At 29.1% G+C, this 18274-nt stretch overlaps 1 protein-coding gene across 3 annotated transcripts in view; it reads left to right on the forward strand.

Annotated features, from left to right (window-relative positions):
- Nucleotides 1-18274, forward strand: part of LOC107452558 (uncharacterized) — a 57682-nt gene that overhangs the window by 10106 nt on the left and 29302 nt on the right. For all 3 annotated transcript variants that reach the window (XR_015431362.1, XM_016069050.5, XM_043046740.3), the window contains exons 3-7: nt 4619-4730; nt 4844-9699; nt 12593-12663; nt 13381-13455; nt 16998-17104. Coding sequence is in view for 2 of the 3 variants with exons in the window: in XM_016069050.5 (XP_015924536.3) it covers nt 4619-4730; nt 4844-9699; nt 12593-12663; nt 13381-13455; nt 16998-17104 (5221 nt within the window). In the remaining variant the exon portion in view is untranslated. The remainder of the gene's footprint in view (nt 1-4618; nt 4731-4843; nt 9700-12592; nt 12664-13380; nt 13456-16997; nt 17105-18274) is intronic.

Below are 18274 nucleotides of genomic sequence, written 5' to 3' on the forward strand. Positions count from 1 at the left end.
GTGTAAAAAAATTTAGTTTTAATTTCTTGGGAAGAAAAATATTTATGCGAATTATTAAAATTTATTTGAATAATTTTATAATTTTAATTATAATTTTATAATTTATAATTTTAGAACCTGATTCAGAGCCTGTTAAGTAAATATAATTACTAAACATAAATCGTTTTAAGAATCAATAAAAAATCATTAATACTAAAATTTTATACCTAGAAAACAATGTTTAGTTTTCAACATTACCTTTCTATTCAATAATAGTCATAATTAATGCAACCTTATAATTAAGTCATATTCAATACATTAGTATGTTACTTTTTACCAAATAAAAACCAGATGATAAATCATTAACACATTGTTATACAAAAGATATATAAAAACAAAAATAGTTAAATAATACCTGGAGTGGAGAGAATTGAAAAAGAAAAGAAAAGGTGCACAATGAAAAAAAAAGGTGATAATTACTTATCACGTTCTCATTGCTTATCAGATCAATTAAGAAAAATTATTATTGATAAAAATCTTGAATTGACAAAATAGTTATTAAAGAAAAAAATTAATTAATGAAGAAACACTTAGCGTTTTACTGACATCTGAATTCTCGGGTGGATGCACCGCTTAGAACCTTCAGCATCTTCTCTATCATCTTTCGCTTCGGGCAGCTGGGAAAGAAAGAAAAAAATCTTCTCTGCACATGGTAGATGATGCTGTCTACTAATTGTTGTTGATTGGTCTAACATAGGGGTACACAACCTAAGGCCCGCGTTCCAAATGCGGCCCTTCAACTACTGAAGTGCGGCCCGCGAGAGCTTCTAAACACAATAAGAATTTTTTAAAAAAAGGCAATTTTTAATCGCACTTTTAAGTCAATCAATTTTAACAGATACTTTAGTAAATGTACGTTTAATGCGCTTTCTTTAAGCCGATTTTATAGTAAATATAAATGATTTTTTTTAAACAGTTATTTCCGCTTTTCTGCGTGATTTCAAAAATCCGGAATATTTATTACGACGTGAGTTTCAGATCGCAAATTTAAATAATCACTTTTCGTGCACTTTATTTGTGATGATTTCATCTTAAATCTAAGTGATTTTTTATCTTTTTTTTCTGCAATTCTTTCTTTTTTTTTTCAAAAATTTTTTCGGCAGTTATTGCTGTGCATTACCACGTATTATATAAAAAATTCCAATTATTCTATTACAACATGCAAATTTTATATCATGCATTTGACACGCTTTATTCGTGCTGAGTTCAGCATAAATATATTTTTTTCCAATTATTTCTATACTTTTCCACATGATTTTGACGATCCCGTTATTTAACTATGATGTTATTACGACACGTGATTGTTAATTGTGCAATTAAATAATCACTTTTTGATACGGTATTTCGGTACAGTTTTATCATAAATCCTAGTTATTTTTCCTTCGTTTTTATTTCCGCAACGAATATTATTTGGTCAAATGTGGTAATTTATTGTGATTTGGTCAAAAACCAAATATTCGGCAAAAAAAAAGAAGAAAAAATCGACTGAACGCCGTACACTTGGGGCCAAATAGCAAATTCTTTTTCTGCTACTAAATGCTGAAACTAAGATTTTAATGCTCAGAATAATATTTCCTGGAAAAACGTATTCATAAATTAACTCTAAAAAGAACGTTTTTGTCAATCAAGACGAACGTCAATCAAGAACGTTTTTGAAAATGACGAAAAGCGAAACAGAGAACATAAAAATCAATCTTAATTTTTGAAAAAATTTTTTAAAGCTGAACATCTTAGTTTTTCAATTACCAGAAAAAGCCAAGAAAAAAGAATTAAGTAATCAGAAATGCTATTAAAAATTACTGCGTTATAATGAAAACGTCTAAAAAAAGTTTTTACTTTAAAAAAATAAAAAGATAGAAAAAACTTTCTTAATTTTTAAAATGAAAAACTTATGCCGAAAATCTCAATTTAAATTTTTCTCATTGCTATAATTTTAGAAGAACAAAAATTGCTATAAAATAAACTTTATTAGTAACTTTATTTTTAAAAAAAATGCTGAGTCATAATAAAAATGCCTAAAAAAGGAAAAACAGAAAAAACGAATTTTTCTTAATTCCTGAAACAAAACTTTAATACTGAAAATCACACTTTTCTATGTTACTGGTTTTTTATATTTCAGTACAGGGAAAGAGTGATAATAAATTAATAGTATGAGATGTTCTGTTAAAATGCTGGGTTATAATAAAAGCAGCAAAAAATGGAAAAAAATCCTTCTCAATTCTCAAAGTATCGAAAAAATGACAAAATTGACTTGTCTGATTATAATTTTTTTTTTTAAAAAAAGTGATATCTATAAAAATTCAAAAATAAAAAAACTTGGAGAAATACATTTCTAAAAAATATTCTGCCGAGTATTTGACTGATCATTCAACCAACTGAATTTTTCACAGAATGGCCAAATACTCGTTACATCCCTCCCTAATTTAAATGCAATGTTATTTCAACTTGAGAAATTCATAGTTATTTCAACTTGAGAAATTCGTGGTGGAAAACGTGAGTTTTTAAACTGCTCACTGTTTGTATTTTTAGTTTAGATTTCAATTTTTTGTTGCTTAAGTGATCTTTTTCGATAAAAAAAAGGAAAATGTTTACGATATTACAAAAATCTATTAATTAATAAAATAAAATAGTAAAGTACATGACAAAATAAGCATTGAATTTTATTTTGAACTATCACAGTTTTGTTTTTATTTTAGGCTTTTGTTTAAAACCTATAAATTTTTTTCAATTTAAATATTTAATTTGAATTTATAATACTTAAATATGACTAAACTTTTTCCTACTTTCATTCTGTGGGCATTGCAGTTTTTTTTTTATTTATTAGAATTTAATTCTAAAATGAATTTTCGTATTGCATGATATGATTAAAAAAAAAAAACATTTCTTTTCTTCAATGTTTATTTATTTAGATAAATCTATTGTTCATATGATAAAAATAGCAAGTTTTGTTTTTGTAAAAGAGAAAAAGTATAAGTTTTTTTATTTTTGAATGAATTCTAATAATGGAACACTAAGTTATTGATATTACTAAGTTTATTGATAAAAGAAATGGAAGACTAATGTTGAAATAAACATTGCTACATTTGTCATTAACATGTCTAAATGCATGTGCGGCCCTTCGTTAGCCAACCTGCTGTGCAAGTGGCCCTTCACTCAAAAAGGTTGTGCACCCCTGGTCTAACACGTTGCTATGTCACGCTTTAGTTGTCGAATGGGTGTTCAACGCTTGCATAAGTCAGAGGGGGAGTAGTTTCTCTTAAATGTAAACGTTAATTATCCACTCCAGGCAAAAATATTCTGTCACTCCATTATTAATAATCAGGGTTGGGTTTTTGCCGTCAAAAACTGGTTTTTTACATGACAGTGGTAAAAACCGTGTTTTTACTGGTAAAAACTGTCAAAAACCTACTGTTTTCTTTAATTTATGGCATACAGCGGACAATATATTATTTTCACTTAATTGCCTTTATAAATGAATGTTGTAAACAATTGCTATTGATTTTGCAACTATATACATGTATTCTTATAGAAGGATATACATTCATACAGAAATATTGTAATATACTTATTGAAAATAGTGATACTTAACTTTTATCATTATAGCTTGATTTGCAAAGGATTAAAAATTTAGCACTTCTTAATAAACAAACAAAAAAACTTGGAACTATTAATAAATTCAAGAACTAAAGAGAAGAATTTAAAATTTTGCATTTCTTAAATATTAGAAATAAGCTAAACAAAACTTTCAAAACTTGTAACTACTAACAAACTCTAAGTCAGGAATGACTTGATGTTCGTCAGTAATGTAATATGCCAAACAAAATGATGCTTGGAAATGTTGAAAATTTTGTTTAGTATCCTAATATTTTACTTCAAATAGTATGATTTGATATAATCATGTTGGGAAAATGCAAAAATCTGTTTTTAAATATCTTTTAGCAACTTTTTTTCTAATTTTATTGCCCAAAAATGAATTAATTTTAAATCATAAGCAGTTAAACTCAAATTAAAATACCGTTTTCTCAAAACTATGGGTTTTTTGACAGTTTTGACAGCGGGGTTTTTGACATGACGGTAAAAACCATGGTATAAACCGGTAAAAACCGTCATGTGTCAAAAACTTGCCAACCCTGTTAATAATATAAAGAGTTTGTTCTTGATTACCACATATTATTTTAAGTCTGTGAGACAAGGAAACTAGTGGCATATATAGTCTGCCGATATAACATATATATGAAAAATATTGTAGTTCATGATATAGTCCTTACTATATTAATGGAAGCCGCTGTCATTGATTATTCTTAAACCTATGTTGCTTGTCCAAAAGATTGTTCTTGAACTATCCTGATCGAATATATCTTGGAAATTAAATTCTATGTAAAAATGCTGCTTTACTAAATGCCAATTTTAATCACTTTTTTTTAAAATATTACTTTCTGTTTTAAAAGATCTAGGTATAAATCTATTTTAAGAAAGTTAGCAAATCAATAAAAGTTGCATGTGTGTTGATATGCATTTAAAAAAAAATTTATATTTATATTAGTAACAAAATCTCTAATTTTTACTTTTTTCTTTTTAGAAAACTGATTTGCAAAAATGCCTATACTGCGACTCACTGATAATTACTGCCCATAAGTCTTTTTATCAACACATGAAAGCTTACCATCCTGATAAAGTAGAAGATCATAAAAGTAAGATTTTTTTATGTAGATATTTATTTTTTTAAATGTAAAATGTTATAATTTGGTAAAATACAATTAAAATTTGTGTTCTTTTTTTATTTATTTCTTGTGTTTTTTTTTAGACCAAGATACAGTATATGATCCTGATGAAGATCCTTCATCATCCTTTGTAACTACTGATGATGATGCTAGCTTAGTAATGCATGTGGAAGAAGTCACTGAATCACCTGTAAAATACCAGAGAACAAGAAAAGCATCATTAAAAGAAAATAATCAGACTGTGTGGAAACACAAAATGAAATCTATTAATGAGGCTGCCATTAAAAACATCGATCAGTTTCAAAAATGTGTTAGGTTTAATTCAATTGTTGATAAAATAAATTCAGTTGATGAAGTTGTTCATACAATTGAGGAATTACAAGAAGCTACTACCATCAGATCTCAAAGAACCCCTAAAAAAAGTAAAAATATAGTTCCACAAAATGTTATTGAAAATGAGTTATATTTTGAAGACCCAGACGACTCTGTTGATGAACCATCAATCGACTCTGAAGTTGTTCAAAGAACTCCGAAAACTGGAACTAAATCAGTGTTTGTTTTAGACAATGAGTATTACAAAAGATACCATGAAAATTTAACAATGACAAGGGATTGGTCATCCGCTCGCAAAACCTACACCCGTTCTCGCAATTCTAACAGTATGGGGGAGTCAAAATTTTGTTCACAAATGTTAAATGATTCTAGTCAAGATGGACAAACCATGAATGAGTTTTCCGATTCTACAGGATTTCAGCAAGTGTTAGAACTTCAGCATTCAGATCACTCAACTTCAAATCCTTCACTCAGTTCGGACGATAGGCTCCAACTCACAGAAAATTTGGCGCCTAAAGATTTGATATTGCCATTAGATCCAAAAAATGTTGATTACAATTTAGAGATAATTGCTACTGAAGAAGCGTGTATCGATTTAATTATGAATCCTGATGATGCCAAATCTGTTAAAAGTTATAAAGAAAATAATGAAAGTGAGTCTAAATCAATACTAAATCAGAGAAAGTTTATAAATCCGGTAAAATCATTAAGTTTTGAAGATGCAGACTTCAAAGAAGACTTCAATCAAATCAATACATTTCGTAAAAAGAGTCTAGAGTTACGTCCCATTATTACCTATGGTGAGCGAGTTGTTGAAGAACAAGTTGTTACTCCCAGAAATACTGCAGTAGACTTCAATGATTTATTGAAAAATGTGAAGACTTCAAGAACTGAAAATGATAGCTTAAATTTAGTAACAAGTAATAAATATTCTGGGAGATTTTTAAAACCTGTTGGTAATTTTCAGAGAAATAAAGCAAAAATTAGTGCTAAAGGGTTAAGTTACTACCGTACTAAACATTCCAAGACTAAACATTTCAACAAATCTAAGTTAAATGTCCTTACTCTCTTTTCTTGCAAAGCAGCAAAAAAGAGAAGGTTGAATAAAAACAATACAAAATTTTCGAAATTTTATCGGCAATCTAAATATGCCTGTGCTGAAAGTGCACAAATATCTTGTTCAGAAACTAAACAGGCAAACAAAATGGTGAAACATGACACAATAGGAAAGTCTTTTAAAAGAACTAAACAGATGAATTTGCATAACACAAATAAAACTCATAAATTTCCTTTGAAGAAAGCAATCACTGAAAAGAAAGTTAATTCAAATTCTACAAGAACTGAATCTATTCCAAACTACTCTGCCACAGCAAAGTATAAGAGTTTTTCGGAAGTTAGTGACTTTCTTTATGAGCAGTCTGCAGCATCTTATAATAAAGTAATATCTAATGTCATTTTAGATTGTGAAACTACTTTGATTGATTATCAAGAAATGGGTGAATTGTGTGCACCGGAAATTTCTGAAAATTTGAATTATGCTGAAAGTAATGTTACTTCTGAAACTGTAATAGAAGCTTCAAAAAATTTGAATTCTGAGGAAAATACTGTTTCTTCTGAAATTACACCAAAGACTACTGAAAACTTAAATTATGTTGAAAGTTTCAATACTTCTGAAGCAAGGGGTAGTAACAAATTTTGTAACTCACATAGTAGTATTTCGCATGAACAGACTGAAACTGTAAGTCAAGTGCAAAATGTAACTGACCAAGCTAATATTTGTAAAGAAATAATTAAAGAAGTGCAAATTATTTCAGGTACAAAAACAAATGTTGAGGCATTTGATCAAGATAAAATTAAAAAAAGTGACTTAGGTTGCACACAAGAAAATAATTCTTCTGTAGAAAGTAAAACATTAAATGATTCTTTAAATTTGCCTGAATCAAATAATGCTGAAAAAACTAATTTTCATGAACCTGGAGCATGCCAAAATATTTCAGATAGCTCTTTAAACGAGAATAAAACAGACAATATAGACACTGATCATATCATTAGTAAGGATAGTCCTACAAAAGCAAAAGAAGTGATGTTTCAACAAACCAATAATGCTGAAAAATCTGTGGAAATCATTAATCATTCCACCGGTCAAGACAAGGATTGTGACACAGTTGTATCTAGTATGTTGGTGGATACGTGCAGTGATTCTGAGAAAGTAGCTTTGTCATCTGAAAAAAATTCTTTAGTCATTAAAAAAGATGAAAATAGTTCTAAGACATCAGGGAATTACAGTATAGGAGATATTTCAGAAACTACTCTGTTATCAAATAATAAAGTTAATGCTGAAGTTGAAGATACTTTAAAAAATTCTGTTTGCTTAGATCAAATGAAGTTATCAACTGATAAATCAATGCCACACTTATCAAATGATGATTTTTCGGAAAAAGCTCTTCATAACCAACCTGGTACTGAAACTCAAATTTCCACCACTCTTAATGTTAATTCTGAAAGTACTTCTTTTGTCTTATCAACTGTTACTGATGAGAGAAATAAAGGAAATGAAATAAAACACAATGAAAAACTTAATGAAAATAATAAAGTATGCCTTGTAATGGATCGCCAACCCTCAATATCATGTTTATCAATTCAGTCTGACAATACTTCAGCTGAGATTAATGTGAAAGCATCTGTAACTAATAGTGTTGAAATTCTATGTAGTAATGTTTCAAACTCTGGTGAATCAGTCATAGAAAAGGTTGGCGAGAATTGTTCTGATAAATCAAATTCAAAGAATGTAGTATCAATGAAAGAAGTCATGAATGTGGAAACTAGCTTATCACCCATAGATAAAAAAGGTAAAGATGAAGAAAGTGTAGAAAAAAAAGTCACTCACAAGGGTGATGAGATTATCACGAATTTAAATTCATCCCAAACTAAGTTGGAAGAAACTGCATTAGCTGAACATTCGCTCTCTGCTTCCACCAGCAATTTATCTTTAACAAATGATAGGATCAGTGTGGAATTAAACACATCACAAACAGTTAGAAAAAGGGGCAGGCCTAGAAAGGAAAAGAAGAAAGACATTTGTGAAGGGGACAGGAATGAAATAGAGGCAGGTATATGCCAAAAAACTGAAGCTGTTAAAAACTTAAATTTGTCAATTGAATTAAGAGAGGGTGAGTTAACTGAACATTTGCCTTCCACATTAGTTTGTTATTCATCTTTAACAGGGGAAGTTATAAATGGGGAAATTAGTACACCACAAATAGTTAAAAAAAGAGGAAGACGTAAAAAAGAATTGGCTAATAATGTAACTAATACTGAGGCTTTAGGTTCTGATGACATTGCTTCAGTAAAAGTTAGTACATTTTTAAGTCCAACTGATTCCGCTGTTACCTCTTCCAGAAAATCTGCCAGAATAAGATCCAGAAAAGAGTCCATGAAGCAATTAGATGCTGACAATGATATTTTAAATACAGAAAAATTAGAGCTTATTCGAAGTAAGGAAGTTAACTCTGATTTGAAGAGCATGGATAGGGAAGTGGAACATGAAATCAAAGAAAACTTTATCAATCAAGATAATCTTGACGAAAATGTGGAAGCTGATTTGGTATCAGAACATAAAGTAAAAAATTCTTCTGTTATGCTGTCTCCAAATCTCCATAGGGATAGTGGTCTAAGTGAAAAGTCATTCACATCTGAGTTAGATTCTTCACTAAGCTTGCCTACAAAAGCAAAAAAGCGTGGTAGACCTAGGAAATATCCAAGTCCTACTTTTGACATAGTGAGTGGAAAAACTGGTTTGTCTCTGAATTCTAATGCTATTAAGCATCCAGAAACCAGTTTTAAACTTTCTGGTGGGGAAGTCTGCAGTAAAGGAAATATAGTTGAAAGCTTAAAAGAAGCTAATTCAAGCTTTACTGAAGAGTCTAATTCCGTTTTTGAAGAAAATGCTCTTGTAGCTAAGAAAGCTGGTGTAAAAATACTAGATCGGAGTGGAACACCCAAAAAAAAGAGAGGAAGACCCAGGAAATACCCATTGAAAGAACAGAGTAATGAGCTATTAAATAGTGTACCCAGTGATATAAATGAAAGTAATTCCCATTTTATACCATCAAAGCGCAGAGGAAGAAAGAAACAAAAACTTGACTCTCATGTTTTATCATTTAACAATGCAGGTGTATCTGAAAGAAATGACTACTCTCTTTTGGCTAATGTTACTCAACTTCATGATCCAAATTTTCGTAAAAGTCCACGAAAAGGTCAGCCTAAAAAATGTGCAAGATATGCATACATAAATTCGACTGTTGAAAACTGTGATCAACTTATTGAAGATAGTGATTTTGAAGAAAAAACTGTGCTTCTCCCAAAATCAGGGAAAAGGAAGGGTATTAAAAGGAAACGTGAATCTGATTTTTCTCCAGAGCAAACTCCATCTGAAACTTCAAGTGTAGAAGACATGTTTATCTCTGGTGCTTCAAATGTACTGATGGAAGGGGTCACCTTACCTCCCAAACAAACAAGGATATCAGATACAAGCTATTCTGGAAAACCCAACAGACGAAATTTCCATGATAAATCTATGAATAGATTGTATAACAAAGTTTTGAAGGTAAATTATGTTTTAGGAAATGTATCTTTAGTTTTTAAATAATGTAAAATTATTATTAATTCTAATAATCTGATTATTATTCTCTTAGTAAGAAGGAAATTGCTTATTTCAGAAAAAATTAAATTTTTATTATTATTTGACGAGTAGAGGCGCAGGAATAATATCTCGTTTATCTTTCTAATGTTCCATAATTGTTTCAGAATTTGCTGCTTCTCAAGAAATAGTATTAAAAAACCTTTTTAAGATAAAAAATCTTTTTAAGTGTGATCTGCAATTGACAGTTTTTAACAGGGAATCAGTTTAAAACTAGAAATTTCTACATACTGTAACTTTGCTTCTCCTTCTTTTTAGTACGATTGCCGGAAAATAAATGTAATATTTTCTCAGGCATCACTTTTCTGCATTAATTTTTTTTTATAGGTACTGATAATTAAAACAAATCGATCAAACTATAGGTCATATTGCAAACAGTGACACTATCAGGGTTATAATTTTTTTAAACGAAAATATTCAAAGTTTCAGGTTTAAAGAAACTGTTAAAAAATATACACTATGTAAATATATACCAATAAATATTATACATCGTGGCAACTGGTTTTTCGATTTCTAGTATAAATGATAATTTAAGCCACGAAATAAGATGAAAATACATTCTTGCTAAGCAAAAAAATTTTTTACTGATTTGTTTTCTTGTCCCTCAAATTATGTAAGCATTTCTGATCTGAGAAGTATGGTACAATAATTTAGTTTAAGTTATAGGGTGCGAAGCATTTTTTTAAAAGTTGCTAAATTTTGATTTTATTCTTTTTTTTTAAATCCCTTAAAAGTGCTTTTTCAATGGTTCTTTTTTAAAAAATGCTTAATTTTCTTCTTTCCAAAATAAGGTTTTTGTTTCTTTGCAAAGTCGAATCTTTTCATAAATTACATAAAAAGCTTGTTTTCACAATGTTCTGTTCACCGTTTTTACAATTCATTAAACCACAATCTGTTTTTGACTACCATCTTCCTTATTCTGTGAAAGCGCCAATCATTTTACATACTGCATGAATCATTCACGGGTCTGCACGTGTATGCATTGAGTTGCCTTCAATGGGAAGGATTCTTTCAATCATGTATAACTCACATACAGTGCTTCATCTCCCTCCCTCTGAAATCAAACCACATGTCTCTCATGTTATTTCTGATCATGGAGACCAACTAAACATAACTGATTTTTTTTCTTCCTGAACAGCAAATTACCCTATTGAAGCGAAGCACCGTAGACCAATGACATTCTTGCACTGTTCAATTTATTGATCAGTATGTATCCCAATCTTGACTTGGGGATCATTCTGTAATTAAGTATTTTCATGTGGGTCAGAGCTTCAGCACTTCTAAATTTTCGTCTCCCCTTTTATTCATTTTATTTTATAAGAGTAAGAATTGATTGAGAATTTTTAATCATGGGACTTTGTTCCTGAGCGATTTACTAATTGCCTAAAATGATTTAGGTTTTTATTGTAGTCTTATTTTATTGCACTTGCTAATTAAATAGTTCAGTATTCTTGAGCTATTTCATGAAAAAAATAAAACAATTATTTTTAGAAGCAAGATTTTTTTTAAGATATATGAATTGAGAGAGTTTTTACTATTTTACGATTACCAGATGCAGTTAGAAGGCTTATGTGATTTAGATTTGTTATTTAGAAATAATATAATTTATATCTTTATCATTTCATTTAAAAATAATGGAAATTAAAAATTAAATTATCTTAGATTGGTTAAATATGATGAATATTTGGACTCTTAAGTTATAATGAACTTCTGACCAAAAATGTTTAGCTTTCATTGTAAAAATGTTCACTTTATTTTTATTTCAAAATTTTTTAAAACATTTCAAAGTTTGTTAATCGTTCTAACTTGCAAATTATTATAAAATTTTAATGGTTGACCATTCATTTATTTACATTTGTACTATGCATTTATTAAGATTTTCTTATTTTTCATAATTCTCTACTTATCTTTATCAATTTAGTATGTTCAGTGACATTAATCTTTATTTAAATTTAAAAAGTATTCCAAATAACTTTTTTTCGGTTTAACTACTTATAATTTTGAATTTAATTATTTTAACATAATTGCATCAAGTAATTATTCATTTAAAATTGTGCATAAATTATTTTTTATGGAGGCAAAATAAATTTAAAAAAGTTCTTTACCAGCATTTGCATTTTGTTTATTTTATGTCCCTTAAGAATGTGGGACACTAAAAAATTTTTTTATTTACTTCATCTGTCATACTTATGACCATTTAAAAAAAAAAAAAAAATTAAATATGTTTTTGTGCTTAAAAGGTACTTATTTTTTGGTGAAAATTTTGACTATGATTAGAAAAATTCAGCTTAGAAAAAGTATGCTTAGTAAAAGTATGCTTAGTAAAAGTATGCTTAGTAAAAGTCAGCTCATTAACTTTAATTTACTTAGTTTTACTTGCACAAATCAAGTGAGTTAGGTATTTTTGTATGGTACTTGAACATAAATTCCAAGGAAAAAAAACTTTTTAATAGTTGTTTATTATTTGTTTTATTAATTTAACTTTGTTTTTAAAAAAATTCTTTTAGATTTTGGGATTTAAATCACATAATTAACCATGATGTAAACATACTGTGCCATTCAAAAATGCTTTTGAAGTAAGCAGTGTCTGAACAATAGAATTTTTTATTGAATGAAACATTTTCTCACCTACCAAAATTTAACGCTTGTTTTTTTCATTCCTTAGTTTTCTTTATGTTTGCTTTTTTGTTTACTTGTAAACATTTACTTTTTTTATCCTTTAATTTTAGTAAAAATTAACATGCGTTTGTAAATATTTATTTAACTCAACTTTTATTTCTGAAATATTTTTATATCTTAGGTTGGAACAGATTCTTCCTTTGAAATTGCACCTGATTCAGAAGATGATTTTTCCATGACATCTGTTTCAAAGTATGTTTTTTCCTACTTGATTTATTAGTTTCTAAGTACATGGTTAATAGATTGATAGTAATTGGCATACAGTTTTTTCTCTGTTTAGATTATGTAATTAAGATTCTTTTTAGATTATGTAATCATAATATTTTGGATCATAATATTTTGACACATTTGCACCTTGAAACTGCCATTTTGACATTGAATTAGTATTAGCTTAAAAAAATTCTTCAAGTGAATTTGAAATGAAAGAAATTTATTTCTCTGATTATATCATTATAAAGCATATTTTTATGTTGTTTGCATATTTTTAAGTGTTTAAACAATACAATGTATGGTTCCATTAATTTATAAATAATGAAGGATTTGATCAGGAACACTCTTAACTTTTTGAAAGCTATGGCTTTTTTCATTTATGAAATTGCACAAAATGCTAACATGAAGGCTCACCAGACAAAGATAAAGATAAATCATGAACAGTTGTTACAAACATGCAACAGTTATAAAAAATAGCATGTTATTTTATAAAAAGCTTTATTTCATTTGATAAAAATCCTTCGAAGAACAATTAAATTTTCCTGAAAGTCGGCGTCTTACATGTGTCATTGTGCCTTTTAAGTCTAAATCAAGTTAGTAGAAAATGCAACCCATTATTTATTTTTATATGATTTTAATTAAAGTAATTTTTTTTTATTTTTATGAAATATCAATCTAAAACTCATTTCATTTTGTTAGCTTCATTCAAAAACAAGAGAAACTTTTTCTACGGTTCAAACCGAAGAAATGTTTATGGAAGGCATTATCAGAAAGGTAATTTATTTTAAATCTATTAAGTTTGATTTGCAGTTAATTCAATCTTTGCATCATACCATTGTTAAAAATGTTGATAACTTTTATAAATTTTCCTCTTCCTCTCAAATATTTACTGTTTCTCTACTTTAATAAATATTTATATTTGTATGGTTTTGATTACTTTTTCTGCAGCCATTTTGTTTAAAGAATGTTGAGAATTATATATCACTGGCGACTAATGCTTATAGTTAATAATGTCCTTCAAATCAGTGGTCCCTAACCTCCAGTTCATGGAACAAATGGTACCAGGCCATCAAAGGAACATAAATATTTTATTTACTGTGGTGTATTTTTCTTGAATTGGTGCGATTTTCTTAGGATGAGAGGTTAATTGGAAGTTGAGAGACTTTGCCTAAAGCCGCACCAATACTGCACATGCAGCTGCTGCATTTCTTTGGAAGGCATGTTTACATAAAATAAAATTAAAATAAATAAATCATAAGTGTTTAAAATGTAAAAACTATCAACATCTGCTTCCTTCTCAATGGACCGCAGTTAAATGATCAATCGTTGACCAGTTTGTGGTGGTAAAGAGGTTGGGGAGAGAGAATGATTATAAAGATTTCTACATTCAAACCCGTTTGAACATATGTCTAATCACTGTTTTTTAAGTATTAATACTCCATAGTTTTGTGAGAATTGGGTTTTAAAAAAACTAGTCTGCAGTATTTAAGAGCTGATATTTTAATTAATGGAGAGAAACAAAGATTATCTAAATAATACAAATTTCATTGAAAGTATTTATTCTTGATATTGTGTATCATTGTTTTTAATGCACAATACATATTTCTGACATGATAAAATTATGATTGTTAAAAGTTTAACCTAAAATACTCATTGTTCATATTTACATAGTTCTTTAAACTATCATAGTATGAAATTTTTATAATATGTAGAAAAGTTTCTTTGTGTTTTTCTCTTATCATTCGAGAGTCATTTGTGTCAGTGCCCTAAGACTTAGACGACTGGTGCGCAATTTCAGCACCCTATTCTTTAATTACCATGTTTTGAGCATGTTATTGGAAAAACATGCAGCTAATCATTTAGGTAACATTCCTAAAGCTAAACCAATGTGACACAAGGTTGTCACATAGGTTTAACATTAGAAATTCTTATTAATTAAACTGAACTTTTTTCGTAATTATTCTAAAGATAAAAATGAAGCAGTTCAACAACAGCCTGTTGTGATCCATGGGTGTCAAGGCACCACAATTTCGTGACCAATGGCATGATTGTAGCAATGTGGTCAACATTGCTCAAAGGCTGTCTTTATTTCCCAAACAAGCTTATTCCTATTGATCTGAAGTTGGTATTTTAAGAACAACATCAGTGATGTTTGTTAGCATATAGCTCTATTAAATCAAAAATGGAGTTTATTGCTCATTCTTCTATAATTATTTATATTTGATTCATTATTCCAGGTAATCTCAAGCAAAGTAAACCTGGGATGTTTTAACCTAATAAGTACTTTAAAAGTAAACTATTTAAAAACACCTGATTATTTTCTTTAGAGTAACAATTTTTGACTTTGTTTCTATGAAGCTAAGTAATAAACAATCAACGATAATTAAAATGAAAAAGTTACTTACTGAAGAACAAATTGCTTAATTGTGGTAAATCTAGACTATGATATGTTGGCTGCTGTCAATAACATCATTTTCGATGCTAAATAATACTAAGTATAGTTAATCTTTATTGCAATAAGTACTTCTAAAATGTGTTTTTCTAAATCTAATGATCTGGGACCACTGAAGGGGTAAAAAATAATTATAAAAAGAAACTGAAATTTAGATATTCAAGAAAATTTTTTTAACAAATCTTTTAATGTTATTTCTTTGTCTAAATTCTCTTTCATAATTCATTATTCAGAACTAGATGTATTTCCATGATTGTAATTAGCATTTCAGTTCTAATTTTAGATTAAAGACTGCAATAATTCTAATAAGTTTTTCTCTTCGAGAAAAATTAAATCCTTTCAGATACTTCTCATATAAGAATCTAGCATATGTAATTGTTATATTTTTCCTTGTGAAGGGGATTGCTAGTAAGATTTTTTCCTTTTCAAATCCCCAATATTTAAGATGAAGCACAGTAATATTAGTGTGATTTTCATTCTTGCTCTCTTTACTTTAAATATAAAATAAAAACAGTTTTGCCTTTTCACCTACATACTTGCATTGCTCCTTAGTTCAACCACACATTGCCTTGCCACCCATTCCCTTGCTCTGCTACGTAACAGCATTTTATTTTATAACCATCGTTGAACAGCCGACACTACTAAAAGAAAACAAAAAAGAAATTAAATCTAAATTGTTAAAACTTCGATGCAAAAAACCGCTTAAAAGCAGCAGAAATTTCGCAAAAAGGATAAATGTAGCAATAAAGGAAACGAAGGAAATAAAAATATGACCACCGAAGCCGACGTCTTCAGGGGGTACCGGCAGCCATAAAACAAAACCTTTTCTATTGAGGGGGAGGCAAATGCCTAAAGTAACACCCTCAGTACCCCGAAGGTTTTGTATAGAAGTCCAGAAAAAAACATGAAATACAAAGAACCAATTTAGAAAAGAAACTCAAACAAATTCATCAGAAAATAAAAACTCAAAACTCACTTTAACCAGGTCAAACATCGATTTCATAAGCACACTGAATGAAAAGGAAACACTAAAACTAAAGAAAACAACGCCCTCTATTACATTGCGCAGATTGAGAAAAAAGAATTCAAGGAAGAGATATGTAACAAATTAATAGAATACTCAATTCATTCTATTAATTTGTGAGCATTTTGGGTTTTTATTAATTTTGAGTTTTTATTTTCTGATGAATTTGTTTGAGTTTCTTTTCTAAATTGGTTCTTTGTATTTCATGTTTTTTTCCTGGACTTCTATACAAAACCTTCGGGGTACTGAGGGTGTTACTTTAGGCATTTGTCTCCCCCTCAATAGAAAAGTTTTTTTTTTTTATGGCTACCGGGGCCTGTACCCCCTGAAGACGTCGGCTTTGGTGGTCATATTTTTGTTTCCTTTATTGCTGCAGTTGAACAGCCGACCCAATTTTTATGACTTTACGGCTACTAATGTTCATCTCCATAGCCTTGTAATTTTGAACCCAATCCAGAAGACAAGGGAACTTCTGGATCGAGTTTTGGGAGAAATTTGCCTTCGCGGAGAACTTATTTATGGAGCTAACCCGCATTTGCGTTACATTGAGAGGAAGACCACGAGAACCTCCCACGGTTGGCCTGACGGCAAAGGGACTCTAACCAATGATCCGTCCATCTACCACTGAGGATATTTCACGTCAGCTTTGTGGTAGGTGCAAGCCGGATGCAGAATTCGTATCGGCTGGGATTCGAATCTGGTTCGCCTCATTGGAAGGCGAACGCTCTATCCCCTGAGCCATCGCTGCTCATATAACAGCAATTGTCTAAAAAGTCTGTTCATGCTTCTCTTTTTTATATTTTTATTTGATTTGATGAATAATTTTCAAAAAATTTTCAGTGAACAAGTGCAATATTATCCACCTTTGGTAAAATCAATGCCTTTGAGACCTAAATCAAATCAAAATAATGTGGAATTAGCCTGTTTTGAGAGTGTTACTTTAAGTGGTAAGTACGGCTTTTGACATCAAATTAATAAATTATATATTGGCAGAAAATTATATAAATTATTTTTTTTTATTGTTTTTAGTATCTTATAAGTTTTTGTGTTTTTAAAAATATGCAAGAGAACATTAACGTAATTGAAAATAAATGCAGACTTTCTAATTGAATATTTAAGGATTGTTTTACGAGAAAGCAAGAGATGGATAGTTTCTTTATATATAATTTACTTCAAGTGACTTTTAATAACCAAACAAAAAAATTACATTTTCTCAAATTTTTTCAGATGTATTCTCATTTTTGGCCTTCGTTACCTGCACATAATGTGATGTCAGCTTTGCAAATTCTCATAAGATAACAGTTTGATTTGTTTAAAACTAATCTAGATAAAATTTTGTTTTTTGAAGTCTAGTATGATTTTAGTTCATCCTTATTTTTATTGTTAATTCAAAATTAAGTTGTATCTTAGCTTAGTCATAAAAGTTAAGCAGTGTTCAATAATTTTATCTTTTATTGTATTTATCGATCCTTCCGACACTCATTTATCCAGGGTTCAAGCAAGTTAAAGGCAAAAAAAGGGAAAAACTGTTTAGGCTTTCCCTTTTGATTCTCTTTAAGTTGACGATTTTGTTTTTGAAAAGCTTAAAAAAATGGAAAATTCTTACCACATACCTCTAAAATGACTAATAATAAAGTGGTCAGTATCTGTAATCATTTATTGAGATTTAACTTTTATTATCTTCTGTCATCTATTAGAAATATTGCTAGTAAAAATTCCTGTTATAGTAGAATTTTTACCTAGTATCTTCTGTTCTTAGGAAATTCTATTTCTGAAATTTATTGGGAATCCTGTTTATATAAATTTTTATCATTCTGAGTTTTTACTGCGCATGAAACAATTGCAGCAATTGTTTTGCATTTTCAGCGATTTTGGTCTTTTTATTTTTAGATTAAAAGAAGTTTGAAAGGAACTGAATTACTGAACATAATTATTTTGTACAAATCAACATTTCTGGGTTTAGGTATATATTTCAATTTAAGAATTTGATTTGAGTGTAGAATTATGTTCAGGCAAGAAATAGAGGTAGAAATTAATTTAAAATTTTAATAAACAGGAGTGTTCATGTCTTTCGAAAACTGATAGAAATTACTAAAAAGGGCTAAAACTGATAGAAA

Source organism: Parasteatoda tepidariorum, chromosome 2 (assembly GCF_982258835.1).
Source record: "Parasteatoda tepidariorum strain Cologne lab strain chromosome 2, Ptep-v5.0, whole genome shotgun sequence".
Lineage (NCBI taxonomy): Eukaryota > Metazoa > Arthropoda > Arachnida > Araneae > Theridiidae > Parasteatoda > Parasteatoda tepidariorum.